This window comes from Amblyomma americanum, chromosome 2, assembly GCF_052857255.1.
Source record: "Amblyomma americanum isolate KBUSLIRL-KWMA chromosome 2, ASM5285725v1, whole genome shotgun sequence".
Lineage (NCBI taxonomy): Eukaryota > Metazoa > Arthropoda > Arachnida > Ixodida > Ixodidae > Amblyomma > Amblyomma americanum.
The window spans coordinates 74,550,751-74,570,311 of record NC_135498.1 but is presented as its reverse complement, the minus strand read 5'-3'; the positions used below and the strand labels follow the sequence as shown (position 1 = coordinate 74,570,311).

At 51.1% G+C, this 19,561-nt stretch overlaps 1 protein-coding gene across 1 annotated transcript; it reads left to right on the top strand.

Moving 5' to 3' along the window:
* Positions 1–9,048: 9,048 nt before the first annotated feature.
* On the top strand, positions 9,049–14,512 carry LOC144118687 (uncharacterized). The gene is made up of 3 exons (XM_077651540.1): positions 9,049–9,531; positions 12,119–12,313; positions 13,594–14,512. The coding sequence occupies exons 1-3, from the start codon at positions 9,113–9,115 to the stop codon at positions 14,468–14,470; spliced, it is 1,491 nt and encodes a 496-aa protein (XP_077507666.1). The 5' UTR covers positions 9,049–9,112; the 3' UTR covers positions 14,471–14,512.
* Positions 14,513–19,561: the final 5,049 nt, after the last annotated feature.

The window sequence follows — 19,561 nt, the reverse complement described above, 5'->3', positions numbered from 1 at the left end:
TTCGACCACCTCGGATTCTTTAACGTATACTGACGTCGCACAGTACACGGGCCTCTAGAATTTCGCCCCCATCGAAATTCGAACGCCGCGGCCGGGATCGAGCCCGCGTCTTTCGGGTCAGCAGCCGAGCGCCGTAACCACTGAGCCACCGAGGCGGCTATTTAGATACGTTTCTCAAGAAGAACCACATATAAACCCTATTGAAAACAAGCGAATAATCGGGATCGTCATATGCAATTATTCTGGGTATGCGGTAAGGCTACCATTGTTTTCGCTTCAGGGCATTTCATGTTAATTACACTGCATAGTAAAGAGAGCAGAAAAAAACTGTGGCAGGCTCTCCAGCGAACGACGTGCTGTTCAAAATTGCTTGAAGTATTTTTAACGCTTTAACGCCCGATCGTGGCAGCAAGCGAATGCTTAACTCCTCCTTGACGACCAGTCCTAAAATTATACAGACAGACTTTTATTTTTTCTTTCTTTTGTAGGTTGCACGGCACCTCAAGGAAGCAGTTCGCTCAGACATGCGCCGTCTGCGCGTACCAGAACTGCAGTACGCCATGATCACATACCCGCCGCGGTGGCTCAGTGGTTAGGGCGCTCGGCTAATGATCCGGAGTTCCCGGGCTCGAACCCGACCACGGCGGCTGCGTTTTTATGGAGGCAAAACGCTAAGGCGCCCGTGTGTTGTGCGATGTCAGTGCACGCTAACGATCCTCAGGTGGTCGAAATTATTCCGGAGCCCTCCACTACAGTACCTCTTTCTTGCGCTATGGTGCCCTCTACTACGGTACCTCTTTCTTCCGCTACGGCACCCTCCATTACGGTACCCAAGCCCAGCAAGCTACCCGTCTCATTCGGCGCGTGGCAAACCGGCGCGCGGATCTGCGAGAGCGGAACACTCTCCGCCTCACCCAAGCCCACATCACGAGCAGCACGGCGTACTCATTCCCCTACCTCCCCATAAAGCAGAAGGGGCGGGGCCGCATCAACGCGCCCCTCAGGAGCTGCACGAAGGTCGCCCTCCGCCTACCCCCCAGCACCTCTACTGCCCGGCTCCTCAACCTCAGTACCCACAACACGTTTGAGGAACTGGCAGAAGCCACCCTAACAGCACAGCTGACTCGCCTGTCGAGTACCGCGGCAAGCCGCACTCTACTTTGTCAGCTAGGCATCACCCCGATCACCCATCCTACCGAGGGTAGAGTGTACTAGAATGTTACACTCTACCGAGGGGGTTCCCATACCTCCAAACCTACGCTCCCATCTCATCATCCTTCTAATCCCTAAGAACATGCACCCCGAGCACGACGGAGAACGCAGGACAGCCCGCGCCAAAGCCCTGCTCAAGCTCTACGGCAACAGTGCCGAGGTAGCCTACGTGGACGCGGCAGCGTACTCGTCGGGCTCCCGCATGGTTCTCGCCGTCGCTAATTCTCAGGCCCGACTAATCGCATCAGGATCCGTCACCACAGACTCATCGAAAATTGCAGAGGAAGCGGCCATTGCACTCGCTCTTGCCTCCACCTCTGCCACCAAAATTATCTCCGACTCACAACCCGCCCCATCCAATTTTGCCAAAGGCCTGATATCCCGCGCCGCGGCTCGACTTCTACGGTTCTGGCACCCCACCCACCCCGTAACCCTTATCTGGACCCCCGCACACGGAGGCCTCCCGGGTAACGAGGAGGTCCACTTCCTCGCCCGAAGTCTCACTTTCCGGGCTAGAGTTGGACCTCCTCTACCATCCCAGGAGCGTCTGCTTACGTTCAAAGAGATTCTAGCGCACTACCGCGATACCCGGCGCGTTTACGCACCGCTGGCTCCCTTCCTAACCTTCACCCAGGCCTCCCACTCGCGCCGCCTCCACACCTGAACTGCTCCAACCCTATTCTTCTTCATGCCCGCTACCCCGATCAATTCCTCTCTTCCTGTAAGCTCTGCGGGAAACCGGGATACTTTCTGCACGTCTTCCTCACATGTCCTACCTTCCAAAACCCTCCATCCCCTACCACGGAGGAGTCATACTGGGAGACTCTCCTGGCCAGCTCCGCTGCTGCTGACCAGCGCCGGATAATTACCGGCGCCCTGAAGCGGATAGCCCTCCAAGGGCTGTCATCTGCCCTGTAAAGGCAGCCCCCTAAGGGTTGCTCGTGCCATGTTAGGAGGTTTTGCCCCCCCCCCCCCCCTCTGTATTGACAATAAATGTTTCCACCACCACCACTTCTTTCTTCCTTTCTTCTCTCGGTCCCTCCTTTGTCCCTTCGCTTACGGTGCGGTTCAGGCGTCCGCAGAGATGTGAGACAGATACTGCGCCATTTCCTTTCCCCAACCACCTATTTATTATTATCATTAACATCGCGTATGCCACCACTGGTAAAGCCGCAGCCTGTTGCAAAAGGGTTGCAAGCCCCAAGGGTAGCGTTGGCCTGGCGGCCTGGGGCAAAGCTGGAAACATCCGAAGGTCCCGGCAAAGGATGAGTCGACTGGCAACAGAACAACTTGTTTATTCTGGCATCGCAAAAGAGCAGCCGGTCAGGGCGACCACGTTACTTGAAGGAAGAAATGAAGTCCCCTTGGCGTCCGGGGCAGCTCCCTTTATACCCACGGAGTCGAGGGCAAGAAGGAACGGCTTGGGAGGAGGCGTCCGATACGGCGACGCTTGAACATGTTCAGGCGTGACGTGCGCGTCCGCCGGGCCGGCGCCGGTCAGACCTCCTCGCCTCCCAGTTGGGGAGCTCCTCTCCCCGGCTGCCGCGCTTTGACAAGCGTGGGCACCAACATGCACACACACACACACGCACGCACGACGACACGTGGCACTGAAACCTGCCTGGACGCGCTTGGCGGGAGGCGTTGCGGCAGCGATGAACGGGCCCAAAATGACCGCCACTTTGAACGAAGCCGCGGCGTCCGTTGCATCCGCGCCGGCTTTACCGCGCGTCGTAGCCGAGACGTAACAGACCGCCCCGCCCGGAAAAGGAGATCCCGATGGTCAGGGGACTGCATCCGCTGTCCGGAGGGATGTCGCTCGATGATGCTCGTAATCGAAACCGGTCGTCCCTCGACGTTGCTTGAGCGCAGCGCACAGAGAAGGCCTCGTTCTCAGGTTCAGGTTCACACAGGGCACTGCAAAGTGACTTCGGGAGAGTTGCCATTTTTGTGCTCGTTCCCAGCAAGCGTTAGAACTACGCCGAAACGCAACCGCTCAGTCAGCAAGCACGAGACAACCCTCACTAAGCTCTGCCAGGCTCTTTCCCCTTTTATACTACTGCCTAGTTCCTTACAGTAGTCAAGCAGCACTCAGAACGCGTCCACAAATGAGAAAATTGCACTAGAAAGCACGTCATCACTTTGAAACACTAAACAAAAGCAATATGTTAAAAATCCTGCCTCAGGAAGAAAACATCAGTAACAAACAACTGTGAGGCGGATTCCTACGTTAGGGGCTTCGACTTAAGCCATCGGCGTTACCGTTGAGACTCCCCTTTTTGTAGCGCACCTCAAAGGAATATTGTTGCAAAGCGAGGCTCCAGCGCAGGAGGCGGCCATTTTTGGGAGAGATGGTCTGCAGCCATTGGAGAGGGCAGTGATCCGTCTCAATGATAAACCTCGAGCCGGCTAGGTAGCATGACAATTTCTGAACGGCCCACACGAGACACGCACACTCTTTCTCGGTGGCGCTGTACGCCTGCTCACGACAGGTCAGCTTACGACTAGCATACAGGATGGGGTGTTCCACTTCTCCATTTTCCCTTTGGCACAGTACAACGCCCATGCCTCGCTCACTAGCATCGCACTGAACAACGAACCCTTTTGTGTAGTCTGGCGATCGTAGCACAGGCTGGCTTTTTAGGGCGCTCTTTAGGGCGCTGAAAGCTCTTTCCTTTGTCTCGCCCCAGACGACTGTTTGGGGCTCTGTTTTTCTTAGAGCATCCGTCAGGGGAGCCGCGATATCGGAGTACCTGGGGATGTACCTCTGATAGTAGCCGGCGACACCTAAGAACGACCGAATATCGGTCTTCGTGCGCGGTTGCGGGAAGTCTCGCACAGCGGCCACCTTCATTTCAGAGGGGCGGCGACGACCCTGTCCAATCACGTGACCGAGGTATACAACCTCGGCCTGTGCTAATTGGCACTTGGGAGCCTTGACTGTCAAGCCCGCTTCGCGCAGGCGGGTTAGCACTGCCCGCAAGTGTGCCATATGCTCAGACCAGGATGCGGAGAATATCGCTACGTCGTCTAAATACGGTAAAGCGAATTCTTCCTGTCCCCGCAACACTTTGTCCATGAGGCTTGAAAAGCAGTATGGCGCGTTCTTCAAACCAAAACTCAAAACTTTAGGACGGAATGTTCCCATTGGTGAAATGAACGCCGCATACCTACTAGCCTCTTCTGTAAGTGGAACCTGCCAATAACCCCTGACAAGATCTAGGGTGGAAATAAACTGAGCGCTACTAACTTTCTCAAGGCGCTCCTCGATGTTAGGGATCGGATAAATTTGATCCTTAGTGATGGAATTAAGCCTGCGGTAGTCGACGCAAGGACGAGGTTCCTTGCCCGGTACCTCAACTAAAATCAAAGGGGAGGTATAATCACTCTCACCCGCCTCAATAACACCGAGCTGTAGCATTTTCTTTACCTCAGCCTCCATAATATCGCGCTGGCGGGGTGACACCCGGTACGCCTTGGATCGTACTGGCTCTGGCGAGGTAAGTTCTATATCATGAGTAAGGACAGAAGTCCTACCAGGCCTCTCAGAGAACTGACCTTGAAACTCTTGTAAGAGTTGGTGTAGTTCGGTTTTCTGCTCAGGCGACAGCGGTGCTTTAATGATTAAGTCACTAATGACCTGATCGGTGTCTTCCCTGTTTGTCACTGAGCTTAGTCCCGGAAGCTCGACCGGAAGCTCTTCTAACTTTCCCGTGTCGGGCATTTCCTCTCCAGTACCTGGTGCCTTCAACGCTACAGGCTCAATTTTATCCAGTTCGGACGGGCTCGGAATATCAGCTTGCTGCGCCTCCGACCCTTTCTCATTGTTCGACAACGTCGGCCCCGCAACTACCGCCTTTGCAGCGAGCTCCCGAACTCTCGATCTGGTTAAGGCCTGAACGCTAGCCTCACCAAACAAAAGCCCCTTCTCGCGCAGGAGGTGATCGGACCTGTTCGAAAATAGGTACGGGTACTGGGGGGGCAGCATAGATGACACTACGGCCTCCGTCTCAAGTGCTCCGAAAGGTCCTTCAATAAGCACTTTTGCTACGGGCAGACACACGCTATGAGCTTCCAAGGCTTGCTTGATCCATGCGCACTCGCCCGTGAACATATCGGGTTCTACGTAAGAGGGGTGAACTACATCCATTGTAGCTGCGGAATCACGAAGCACTCGGCACTCTTTCCCGTTCACGAGGAAGTCTCGCATTTAAGGCTCGAGAAGCTTCATGTTCTCGTCAGTGCTACATAATGACAAACACACGACTTCTCTTTTTGTTTCTGGACACTGCGCCGAAAAGTGACCCGGCTTCTGGCACGTATAACACACGCGCGCTTGCCTCCTCTCGAACCGCTTTCTGCGTTCGGCTTCGGCTGCCGCCATCTCCTTACGTTCGGTCGGACTGCTTTCACTCGCATCCGCACTACGTGTGTCCCCCCTTGCTCTCATGGGTGTGAACTTCGGCCTCTCAGACTTGGAGCCAAATTCACCCTTTTGACCGTCCTTAGCTCCGCGAGCCCGACGCGTCACAAACTGCTCGGCTAGCTCGGCGGCTTTAGCCACTGTACTAACGTCTGGCCTATCCAAGACCCAGTACCGCACGTTCTCAGGTAACCGACTATAAAACTGTTCCAGCCCGAAACACTGCATAATTTTCTCGTGGTCACCAAACGCTTTCTCTTCTTTGAGCCACTCCTGCATGTTTGACATAAGCCTGTAGGCAAACTCTGTATATGACTCACTTCTGCCCTTTTTTATTTTCCCGAAACTTCCGACGGAACGCCTCCGCTGACAGCCTGTATTTTTTTAGCAGACTCGATTTCACTTGCTCGAAATCCTCTGCCTCCTCTCTCTTCAAGCGAGCGACTACGTCGGCCGCCTCGGCGGGTAACAAAGTGAGCAAGCGCTGTGGCCACGTTTCCCGAGAGAACCCCTGCTTCTCGCACGTTCGCTCAAAGTTAACCAGGAACAAACCAATGTCCTCTCCAAGCTTAAACGGCCGCATCAGGTCAGTCATTTTGAACGATACCCGTTCTCCTGCACCGTGTGCCTGACTTCCATTACGAGCGCGTTCCATCTCTACCTCGAGACGCTTCATTTCCAAAGCGTGTTGACGGTCGCGCTCTTCTTTCTCTTTTTGTTCTTTACGTTCGCGCTCGTCTTTCTCTTTTTCTTTTTGTTCTTTACGTTCGCGCTCGTCTTTCTCTTTTTGTTCTTTACGTTCGCGCTCCTCTTTTTGCTCCCTCTACTCAATTGTCTCAAGGCATTCCGACAGCTCGTCATCCTCAGCCTCCAACTCAAGAATAGCCCTTAGCAGTTCTGGTTTTCTGAGTTTGTCTGAGACATCCAGACCCAACTCTCTTGCAAGCTCCAGCAATTTCGGTTTGCGCAACGACTTCAAATCCATGGCTGCTCCGAATGCTGCTTTCTCTACTGCCTACTATTGTCTTGCCGCAAACTAACCCGGCAGCAACGACAACACAATTACCAGCTCTGTTTCTGACACTAACAAAAGCCTGGCAAAACTCAGAAGAAGAAAGTCCCGCAATCACCAAACCTCGCAGCCAAGAATTCAGCGCAGTCGTTCCGCTGCAGGCAACCAGTCATCACACAGGGCTCGTTGCACTGCTCCCGGATGGTCGTTGTGCTGTTCAGCATACAGTTGACCGCATATCTTCGCTGCTGGCCTCCGTTGTCGGGATCTCACCGCTGGCAACCAGTTGTTGCAAAAGGGTTGCAAGCCCCAAGGGTAGCGTTGGCCTGGCGGCCTGGGGCAAAGCTGGAAACATCCGAAGGTCCCGGCAAAGGATGAGTCGACTGGCAACAGAACAACTTGTTTATTCTGGCATCGCAAAAGAGCAGCCGGTCAGGGCGACCACGCTACTCGAAGGAAGAAATGAAGTCCCCTTGGCGTCCGGGGCAGCTCCCTTTATACCCACGGAGTCGAGGGCAAGAAGGAACGGCTTGGGAGGAGGCGTCCGATACGGCGACGCTTGAACATGTTCAGGCGTGACGTGCGCGTCCGCCGGGCCGGCGCCGGTCAGACCTCCTCGCCTCCCAGTTGGGGAGCTCCTCTCCCCGGCTGCCGCGCTTTGACAAGCGTGGGCACCAACATGCACACACACACACACGCACGCACGACGACACGTGGCACTGAAACCTGCCTGGACGCGCTTGGCGGGAGGCGTTGCGGCAGCGATGAACGGGCCCAAAATGACCGCCACTTTGAACGAAGCCGCGGCGTCCGTTGCATCCGCGCCGGCTATACCGCGCGTCGTAGGCGAGACGTAACAAGCCGCAATGGGTTCAACTAGCGTCTACTCTGTGTTCTAGCTGCCTAAGACGCAGGACCATGGCACGTTAAGGTATATGCGTTCCGCAATGTGAAATGCATCGCCGAGGTCAGCATGTTGTCCGCTTAAATGCTGGACTGCGTCTGCAAGCGTTTGCGAGCTGCAACCAGTAGCTACCTGGTGCCTTAGCAAGGTGAAAAGTTGGGCTGGTTAGTGCATGATCTTGTGGCAGGAACAGCGCAGCACGAGAAAAAGAAGGGACAGGCGGGACACGACGGTGTACCTTGCTAAAGTCCCTGGTGCCGTTTGGCGGTATGCATCCTTATGCGGGGACCTGCCCATTTACCTCGGTTTCGCCAGTACTCAGCAGTGCGAGCAGCCGAAGAGGAAGCGATGATTAAAAGACGCGAAAAGCCCAGCATTGCCACCAGCTGAATTGTAAGAAAGGCGTAGAAAATGCTGAGCGCAAGCGCACGTACTTTGTATGATCACCTCACAATTTTATTTCTTTCAATATTCTGTGACTTCAGCATGGTGACATTTCATTCATTGTTTTCATAAAACTTTATCGCGCTTTGTCTTGTCTGCAAGTAGAAAGTGTCTAATGATGCGGAGGAGACAGAGCATAACCAGTTGTGGCGTCTACTGTAGGAAGGAAGGAAGGAAGGAAGGAAGGAAGGAAGGAAGGAAGGAAGGAAGGAAGGAAGGAAGGAAGGAAGGAAGGAAGGAAGGAAGGAAGGAAGGAAAACGTTTATTGAGCTCTAGAGAGTAGGTGAGCAATTTGACGGAGTCAGGTGGGTCGTCCGTCTTCTTAGCAATGGTCGTCTGCCCCTAGTCCAGGGCTCCGCTGGATGCCGCTGCCAGCTAAACTAATCCACTACCCAACAAGACGATAGGAAAGCCATGGTTCTGTTTGTGTTAGCAAGCAGTCTTCAGTAGTTGCAGCTTTTCTGTCACATGATGGCGCCTACCACCTATGCCTGTACCGAGCACATTCAGGCAAAGGGAACCTCTGTGTACGTTCAGTACTGGTGACCTGACCACCATCGCCGAGCTCCAAGATCACAGCGTTCACTGCTACTGCCACGTCCGAGAAGGCGCCGAATCCTCACCAAGCCCTCTCGAACGCTCACGTGTGCTGCTCGTGTCGAATGTTGAACGCGATTGCGTGCACTGGTTCTCAGGCACGCGACCACGCTCCGTGTCTTCCGGTGCTCTGCCACGTTATCCATTTGGAAGTAGAAAGAACAAGGCGAAAACAATGTGGGCGATAATGCCAGTCGTTCGCCCGCACGGCAGGTTTTGTCCAGTTTGGGGCCTGGTACTCTTGTTTCTCGTCTGGCTCTTCATTCATCTACAAGACAGGGCACCGCACCACAACAGCGGGTTTGTATTTGAGACGCCCGGCTGCAGGCTTCCGAACTATGACCCCTTCCACTGGATGATACTTCCCTTCTACCGAAGCAACTCCGAGAACGACAGCTACTGCCGCATAGAGAACACGGTCGTCCACTTCAGCAGGTACAACGTGCCGGTGCTCGACGAAGCGCTCTTGGCAAGCAGGTACAAGTTGAAGCCCGAAGACATTGCGTGCTTCTACGCCGAAATGCTCAGGAACGAGAGCGCTAGCATGCCCGACAACACGAGCATTCTGGGGCCTCAGCACCGCGTCGAGTTCGGCAGACCACTAACCGAAGCCGAGTACATCTCCCTATGGTGTAACGAGACATCCTCAGGCGGCCGCACCTTCTTTTTACACTACTTCCTGATACCGAAGAGGAAGAAGAGCGCAGGAAGTGGAACTGTGTACGACCGGCGGCTGAATGTGCTCATTGTCGGCTTGGACGGCACCTCTAGGCTCAACACAATTCGCCAGCTGCCCAGGACGAGGCGCTTCCTGACTCGGACGCTGAACGCCTTCGAGTTCCGGGGATACACCAAGGTTGGAATCAACTCATTCCCAAACTTGATGCCGTTTATGACGGGAAAGTCGGGCGAAGCCGTGAGGGAATCCGTCGGAAACAGGTACCGTACTTGAAGATACTCTTGTGTTGCACAATGTTTTCTCGTATTTAAAAATTCCCACTGGACGAACTCCGCATTTGTGCTCGTAATGAAGGTGGAAGTTGTGCTCTGACATTATTTCTTGCTGTTTGCCTCACAAAACGGCACATACCCACAAGGGGGATTGGCCATAACCAGGCGGTTACTATTTGCATTGCAGATTGCATGCGGCAAGCATAGCATGACCTAAAAAAATATTGGGCAACCCAGTTTCTGTGACAGAGGCGGTTACGGGTGGTTGGGGTTCTAAAATTGAAAATTTAGGCAAGAGAGAGAGAGAGAGAGAGTACAAAAAAGGAGGGAAAAACATGCAGAGATTACAAAAAGGAAGTACTCAAAAACGAAAGCTTATGATGGAATGGGCTGTACGGAAAGTGATGATGGTAGGCGTTTATTTCTAGAAGAAAATTTTGAACGCCGGAGAGAGACGGAGTTGAAAGGAGCCCGAGGCTGATTTTGATACGTGGCATGCAATGGAATATGTGAAATATTATACTAAGGTGTGGCTATGATGATGCTGTTATGAAAAAAATGCCATGTTGACAAATCGCTGACGAATGATTTTTTTTAATATTTGGCGATTACGAGGGTGGCCTTGAAATCCCGGCAATTAGCTGACGATGTTCGCGCGTGTTTGCGGACTTCACGGTCAGCGCGCATTGTTCACCCCTCATCGGCTGCTTGTGTTTGACAGTCGGGGCCTTGCTTCCGACTCCCTTCGTACGCCACCGCCTCATTTCACCTGGGCCCGCTTGCAGGAAGCGAATTAGACAAGTTCTTAGCCTTATTCGCAGTTTAAAACCTCCCCAAGTTTAGTGGAAAGAAGAATGTTAGTGGGCTCCTTTGTAGGAGGACGCCACTTGCAAGCAGTGAGAAAAAAGCACGAACGCTGTCTACAAACGGCAGTTCTCACCTAGCGTTCGCCCTTGTTTTAAAGCGACAACGTTAAAGCCAACGTCAAGAGGAAAAGCTGTGCGCTGGCGAGACAATTACGGCGGCTTTCTTTTGGTAATAAACGACCTTTTAGAGCGACAGCTCTTCTCCGGCGCACAACTTCCGATTTCGACGTGGATGAGACAATGAACTTCATGCCACACAAGGGAGAACCGAACTTAACTGCGTGGTGGTATGGCCCAAGCTATGGTAGTAAGGCCACTGATCATATGACTATGAGCATTGTGTAACTGACCCTGACCTTTGACCTTGACCGCTGATCTTGACATTTGATTCGAAACAGTGGGCACCACATCGACAATGACCCTCAATGCTTCACAAGCTGAAATCGAACTTCACTGCGTGGTGGTAACCCGCCGGGGTGGCTCAGCGGTTAGGGCGCTCGGGTACTGATCCGGAGTACCCGAATTCGAACCCGACCACGGCAGCCGCGTTTCGATGGAGGCGAAGCGCTAAGGCGCCCGTGTGCTGTGCGATGTCAGCGCGCGTTAAAGATCCCCAGGTGGTCGAAATTATTCCGGAGCCCTCCACTACACAGCACCTCTTTCTTCTCTTAGTGCCTCCTTTATCCCTTCGCATACGGCGCGGTTAAGCTGTCCGCCGATACGTCCACACCCAGGGCTTACCAGGGCACAAGCTACGGCTCTTCGAAGAGCTCAGACAAAAACTGCTATGATCCCATATCGATGGCATTAATTACAAAAGGTGAAGTTAATCCTATTTTCCAAATTTGTGAAAAAAACCTTAACGCAGATGATGGCCATATTCTCTGGAGATACGAAGGAAATCCACCTCCAGAAAGCTCCTGCCATATCCCTCAGCTGATAGCTGGGGAAAGATCATACGCAGTGAAGACAAACAAGTACAAGCCAACTTCGCAGATTGGATCCTCGAGGTCGCCTCTTCATGGGGGCCACCTGGGGCGAAAGTGGCTAACGACGACAGAGAATACTAATAAAGTTTATTCCTCCTCCTACACGCGCGCCGCTCGATTTGCACGACAAAGCGTAGGCTCTTTCGTGTCGCACGTTGGCTTCGCCCCCTGCGAGGACGTTAAGGGTAACGCACTGGTTTGGTTTGGTTTATAGGCTTTAACGTCCCAAAGCGACTCAGGCTATGAGGGACGCCGTAGTGAATGGCTCCGGAAATTTCGACCACCTGGGGTTCTCGAATGTCAGCACGCGCTGACATCGCACAGTACATGGGCCTCAGGAATGTCGCCTCCATCGAAATTCGACCGCAGCGGCCGGGATCAAACCGGCGTCTTTCGGGTCAGCAGCCGAGCGCAATAACCACTGAGCCACCAAGGCAGGTGATCTGTCAAGATTATGTGGACTGCCAAAGGCAGAATTTATTCTGACTGTCAGTACACACGTTTTGGATTGCCTGCCAAACACTAGAGCGAAAATGTGTTTGTCAGCTTTAATTGCAGTGCTCAGAAGACTAAGGCTTACCACTGGATTTCAAGGATGCGATATGTAGGCCCTTGGCTTCATCCAGTCACCACATTCATTAACCTTATAGGATACTCCGAGGCATGGAGGTTCTTCCAATTCTTGTGGTCAATTATTCCTCTTTTTGTCTTAACATGCAGTAGTCACTTCGACGGACTGGCCCACCTCATGTCCGTGTACAAGAAGAAGCAGTACCTGACGCTGTTCCTTGAGGAAGAACCGCGCGTAGGACTGTTCGTGTACCCTGTCGCCACCGGGTTCAGGAAGGCACCTGCGGACTACTACCCCACCGCAGCCCTTCTCAAGTGGAATACACCAACCTGTTATGTTATTAGGTTAGTTTGTCTGCATCATACTAATGTCTTTCCTGCGCGACATGGCTAGACCTGCAGGCTATCCCATCATATATAAGTACTCATATGCCGCTACATACCTTTACAGTCCACAGTCCACTTAAACACTCGTACGTGCAGTCACCTGGTAACACTCATGTGGATGATTAATAAGGTATTAGTTTGCCGGCATGCTGCTGTGTCTTCAAGCTTTCCCCGTGCCATTCCTCTAAATTAAACAGTGAGAGAGAGAGAGAGAGAAAAAAAAACGTTTATTGGTCCATTAAGTGTTTAGCGTTCGGTCTTCGTCTGCATCGCTGCAGACTCTTGACCTTCAAAGCAGGGTTGGGCCCCTAGTCCAGGGCTCCACTGTGTCGAGCTGCTTCGCTTGCGTGCTGCACCATTGCCCTTTGGGCGGCGAGCTCGCAGCTGGTGAGCCGGCTCTCCCACTGAAAACGCTTCAGGACTATCACCGGCTTCGACCACCTATGGATCTTGACGTGCGTCGCAGTTTGATTACGTTAAAGTTTATGCATGTAATGTGTATAGATTAAGGGCCATATTCATGACTAAAGCTTCACAGAACACCCCTCCAAACCAGCGTAACGCTGCCAGGCAATACTTTTGAAACCTCTCAACAGCTAGTCTTGTGATCCCAGCTGGTTTACAGCGGTAAAAATAATAGCATGATGTGGCGACAGTTGAGGTCACAGAATACAACAGTTGTTTCGTAGCCGGCGACTTACGCTACAGATTTTTAATTAATGGATAACTGCACCTAAGATACAGCATCACTGTATCAGTACCTGGACTTCAGGCACCTTGAACTCACCAGTCACGTGGAGCGCTCACGGTTGCTGTGCAAACAAGGTTTATCCCTGCATGGATGCTTGCCATCCTAGAGTACCCGTCCCGATGACGCTGTGGGGACAGATTTCGGCGGTGGAGCACGAGAACACGTGATCAAAAACCTGGTTGAGGCGGTCGCCTTTCTATGAAGGCGAAATACATCCATGTGCTGTGCGATGTCAGTGCTAGTTAAAAAAATGTCAGGTGGTCGGAATTATACTCTGTGGCTCTCCACTACGACACCCCTATTTTTCTGCCCTCATTTCACTTCCCCCTCAGTCCTATCCTTCACGGCGCAGTTGCTTTGTCCACTGAGAAGCGAGACCATTACGAGCCATTTCTTTCCTCACAGCCAATTTTCCTCTACAAGAGACTTAAGCCGTTCCTCGCGTCGTGCCAGATTCGTAATATTTTCCTGCCTGCGATATTTCCAGGTACATCACGCAGCTTCTATCGTTCAGGGACCAGAGGATTTTCGCCTACCTCTGGTTTACATGGCTGACGCACGACCACTTAAACACAGTGGGCTACCTGGACCAGCCGCTGGAAGCCATGTTGAAAAGCCTATACGCTTGCGGCACCTTCAACGACACAGCGCTTCTGGTGTTCGCCGACCACGGACTGCGATACGGCCTGAGCCGAATGACCGAGGTCGGTCGCCAGGAAGACGCCATGCCAGCCTGCTTACTGGCACTCCCTCCCCACTTTCTACGGCGATATCCCGAGGCCGTGGTCAACCTCGAGGTGAATCAGCGGCGCCTCGTAACAGCGTACGACTTGCACGCGACTCTTCTGACTCTGGCCGAACTACCGCGCTTCAAGCCCGCGGTGACCGCTCGCGGCCTGAGCCTGTTCGGTAGGATTCCGCCTGAACGCACGTGCTCCGACGCCTATGTGCCTGACGAGTTTTGCCCGTGTGCAGACGAGTACGTGGTGTCTAGGCAGCAGCCCGCTGCTGTCAGCCAGCTCTCCCTTGCAGTGGTAGCCTACATTAATAAGATAGCGACTGCCACGTTCCCCGGCAAGTGCAACTGGTGGGAACTTATGCGCGTGGAAAACGCGGCTTTTTCTAAGCCACTTAACGGGACTAGTGGCGATGATAAACTGCTGCTTTTCCGACTGACGCTAGTGACCGCACCGGAGGCCTTCTTTGAGGTCAGTGGCTTCGCGACACCGGGTCGAGCTGCCAACTCCTGGCGGGAAATGCGAGTCACGGCGATCGAAAGGTTGGACGCGTTCAAGAATCAGACAATGTGCTTGCCACTGCACGATTACCAAAAACTTTGCAGGTGTCGCTTGATGTGGTGGTGAGGCGCCTGGATTCTTACGGCTATGGACAGGGGGAGAACGGGCCTTTCTTCAACTGTTCATATTTTTCAATTGTGACTTGATTGTGTGTTTTCCGGAAGTTAATCTCTTATGTGTTTTTGCGATACTGTTTTTTGTTATTCGACTGTTGCGTACGCACACAGACACCGAATAAAGTGCAAATATGAAGATTGAGATTCGAGAGACTATCTGCAGTGATCGCATGTCGACCAGCTTGGACGAGAACAGAAAACTTTCTTGCGAAATTGAAAGAAGACAATTTCTGCTTAGTAAATATGCAAGATACCAATTCGAGTAAAAGAGGTTGTGTGCTTAATAGGATTAGCCGCACCAATGAACAAGAAATAGTACATGAAGCCCATTTCCCCCAGAGGAAGGGCACCTATAGCCCCAAAACTACTGTCTAAACTACTGTCACTATGGTTGCCCGTGTCATCTTTCTTTGGAGAGAGACAGAGGCACTAATTCCGGGCAGCGGTGCAAGCATCCCTAAGCTGTATCAGGTAACTTGTTTTTTATTGTTCCAAACCCATGATAAAGGAGTGCTGCTGGAAAGAGACCACCTGTTTTCTGTGGTCTCAATCTACCCTCAGTAATGGCGACAACCTGGATTCAAAAGCTGCGGGATCGCCTTTGACCCATAGATTACGTAAAGAAAGGGTAATATGATTGTATCCCCCGGCCAGCTTCTGTGTTGTTGCAGTAGATCCTACGAGCGGGGTGCGTCAGCTTCCAGATTTCTGCGGTTTTCCATGAGCGTGCGAAAGGATAAGGCTTGTGGAAGGCATTGTGGTCGTAGCTTCAGCTGCACGTAGTTCTTGAGTATATCAAAATCAAATCCGCAGGCTTACTCACGAGTGGACTGTAGCCGTCTCACAAATACCTCTCTTATGGTAGTGAAATTCTGAGAATGAGAGACCCTGTGACAATGAGCCTGAGAGTTGGTTAAAATAGCAGTATTGCAGCTCAATTAATCACTCTGACGAGCTCCAGCGAAGCGGGGAAACATTCTTTGCCTTCCGTACACAATTACAGATTAGGTTGTTCTCGTACACCCAAAGAAATGAGTCGAGACATAATCATAAACGCACATCAATGCATAAGAGTCCGGAGCAACACATGCCGTACTACTACACGCATGGGACTGCGTCCACTGAAAACATTCAGCAAATCAACATTTTCGCTGGAGCTCACTGCCGCACAAATGCACTATGTGAATACGTGTTGCGCAAAATTGTCGAATTGCGCAAATAAAGAGTAATTGATTACGCTTACACTACCGGTACTGCCTAAATCGCGAAAGTTAGTGAGAGGAAATGTAAAAGTTGCATTGTTTGTAAATCTCTACCTTGTTTTCATTCCTTCTTAACCTCCAGGTTACCGCCCACTATAAGACGTACTGCTGTTTCCACTTTTGCTAATAACTACTTATAACCAATACAAAGATGCGCACAAAGCATACGATAGGAACTTAGAAATGATCGGCGACGTGTCACGACCGCGGACTCCTCCCGATACAGCGAAGAATACAAAACCAGCCACACTTTGCAAGTTCGGAAAACGGAAGGCGAACGCCAAATGCCCTGGTTTCAAGGCTTTTTGAAACTTGCAGATGAGTTAATTTAACTGTTTAACTGTTTAGCCTCTAACCACATCTAGTTACTATGGACAGAAAACAAAGACCTGCTCCGTTCCCCAAATTAAAATTTGTTTTGAGGGAAGGAAAGGGTGCCGTAACTGTCTGGTTTCTCGGTGGACATCCAATCAGCGCCTTCAGGAAAGGGGTGAACGAGCGATTGAAAGAAGAAACGGTGAAAGATGGCTCTGGAATAGTTTCGACCATCTGGGAATCTTTTGCTTGTGCCTTCTGAGCTTCGCTTCCATCGAAATGTGGCCGGTGAAGACAGCATTTAACTGTCGTCGAGCGTAGCAGCCTCTGTTGCGGTGATCGTTTAAAAAGAATTGGTATGCGCACTGGCATGTGGTTTGGCGCCAACTTGACCAATATTTCAGCCGCGTGCAGACAGAAGAAAGTTGAAAGAGGAAGGAAAAGATCGAGACGAAATACGCGCGTTGCAGAAACCGTGGCTGCCGAAATGACTTCTGCAACACATTCCCTAATTCGTCCTTCGCCCCGCTAGATTTTTTCCTATAGCTTCAAGATCCGAAATATTTCAGAATTCGCCAACTAAACTCTATGGAGAAATTTCCTAGATACAGCGATCTGCGGGTTATTTGAAAAGTACGAAGACATATTATGATATGTTTCGCTTCATAGCACCGCAGCGGTGGCCCTAGTGGTCTAAGCATCCGCCTCGCTTGCGGGAGGTGCGGGGTTCGATCCCCAGTGCCGCCTGGTACCCACCGGTGATACAATGGGTACACGCTTTCCCCTGGTCTGGTGCTCGGCTTATTTAAGGTCAACATCTTGGGAAATGGATCCTTGACCCTACCTTGAGTAGGAGAAAATATCTTGTGCCATGGGGCCCTTTGGCCACAGATGCCTTTGCGCTCGGCCCTTACGGCACTGTTCGGGTGTCCACCGAGATAAGAGAGACAGTTACTGCGTCATTTCCTTTCCTCAAAAACACCAGTTATGGCATGTTTTTTAAGTAGTAAAATAATCAGATGAGCTTCCCTGACAGCATACAAGCATGGGTGCTTTAGAAGGTCATGGATGCTTTGCATTACATAATCCACCATAAAATACAATTGTCAAGCAACTATTCCCATGCGTTGCGCCAGATATGAGCGAGTCGATTACCTTCGGGTGCAGGACACTGGCCACGGACATAATTATTTCCTCAACGGCAGTGGCGTTTTTCAAGTTGGCGAGCAGGTTGCAGTACTGACCATGCGTAAGGACGGCTAATAATAATAATAATAATAATAATTGGTTTCGGGGGAAAGAAAATGGCGCAGTATCTGTCTCATATATCGTTTGACACCTGAACCGCGCCGTAAGGGAAGGGATAAAGGAGGGAGTGAAAGAAGAAAGGAAGAGAGAGGTGCCGTAGTAGAGGTGCCGTAGTGGAGGTCTCCGGAATAATTTCGACCACCTGGGTATCTCTAACGTGCACTGACATCGCACAGCACACGGGCGCCTTAGCGTTTTGCCTCCATAAAAACGCTGCCGCCGCGGTCGGGTTCGAACCCGGGAACTCCGAATCAGTAGCCGAGCGCCCTAACCACTTAGCCACCGCGGCGGGTAAGGACGGCTCCGAAGCTGTCGTGTACTACAATCTCGAGGCACTCATCGAAGGCACCTATTCCTGCACGGGAGTCTTGTAGAAGGCCAGTCGGCAGCTTTCCAGACGAGTCCAACACCGAAAAAAAAAAAGCACCACAGGGCAGGCTAAAAAGGATCACAAGCATTCATTAAGAATCTCTGACATTCCAGACTTATGTACTTCAATCGTGAATCATAATTCAGACTGAAATAGTAACAACAAAACTAGCGACAGCTATACAACCCAGTAATTCCCAAGTGAATGCGGCCAATCCTTCATGGCAGAGGCGTCCTGTAAAAAACCATAGTGAGGTTTTAAACCACAGGAGGAGAGAAACATAATTTCGCATTAGTCGTTCACGAAGAGAACAAGAGTTTTGAAGCAGGAACGCAGCACCTTCTGTTCTGCGTTTAAAAATGATTGTTCAGTCACGCGAAGAGAAAATATATACTGATGGAAAGCTCCGTTCTTTGATGCTGTTGGATCTGACTGATGGCTTTCCGGGCTATGGCATTACATGTCTCCTTTCCCCTTTTCCTCTCTTTTCTTAATTTCGCATTCCATGTGGTGGCAGTGAAAGAAGAAAGGAAGAAAGAGGTGCCATAGTGGAGGGCTCCGGAATAATTTAGACCACCTGGGGATCGTTAGTGTGCACTGACATCGCACAGCACACGGGCGCCTTAGCGTTTTTATAGAGGCAAAACGCTAAGGCGCCCGTGTGCTGTGCGATGTCAGTGCACGTTAAAGATCCCCAGGTGGTCGGAATTATTCCGGAGCCCTCCACTACGGCACCTCTTCCTTTATTATTTCACTGCCTCCTTTATCCCTTCCCTTACGGCGGGGTTCAGGTGTCCGCCGATATGTGAGACAGATACTGCTCCATTTCCTTTCCTAAAAAACCAATTATTATTATTATTATTATTATTATTATTATTATTATTATTATTATTATTATTATTATTATTATTATTATTATTATTACGCCAACACCAGTCGACCGGTCTTCCTCGCAGCAGGTCGCGCTATCAAGCTTCAGCACAGGATCGGGTGGTCGCGGTCCCGCAAAGTGGCACCAATTTTCGTGAAAGTTACTGTACACATTCGATAGCTGTGCAATGCACCGGCGAAATGACAAGTAGCGCGAGAGTTAAGATTAAGTAAATTGGAGTGGAATTACGAAAACAAACTGCAAGCTTGCAGAGGCAGCCTTCGTTAATTCCGGAAATTATTTGCACTGAGACAACTTAAAACCTTTATTGACAAGTGTTTTCAATTCTAACGTATTCAACAAATGCTGGTTAGGTTTTGGAACACCTCCAACTAGTAAAACTCGGAGCGACTATTTCTTTTTTACGTATCAAGTGCGATTCATAAGACTTGAAATCGTCTGTGAAGCCGCCCACCCTTCATGTAAAACCGCTGTCCAAGGTGCATTTGAAGACTAAATAAATAAATAAATAAACAAGGTGAACAACCCAGCTTCAGTGTGCAACATTTACTTTCGAACGCATTCGCTGTCTCGGACCGCATGCACTAAATAAAAGTAAAAAAGAAATACTTTAATCATCAGAAATTTATTTTTAACTGTTTTCGAACCACGCCGAGCGTCGACCACCCGTGAGCTACGGATGTGATGAGCGCCCGTACAGCCTAACGCGATTTGAAGGTGATCACTTCAGACTTAACGGACACTCAGATTGAAATGCATGGTCAAACATTGTTTATTTTCAATAGAACGCTGCATCCAATATACAGCTACCCGAAATGGATTCGTCTATACTGCGCTGTCATGTTTGTTGCGGGCGAAGTGACCGTGATAACCTGCGATAGCCTTCAAATCCTA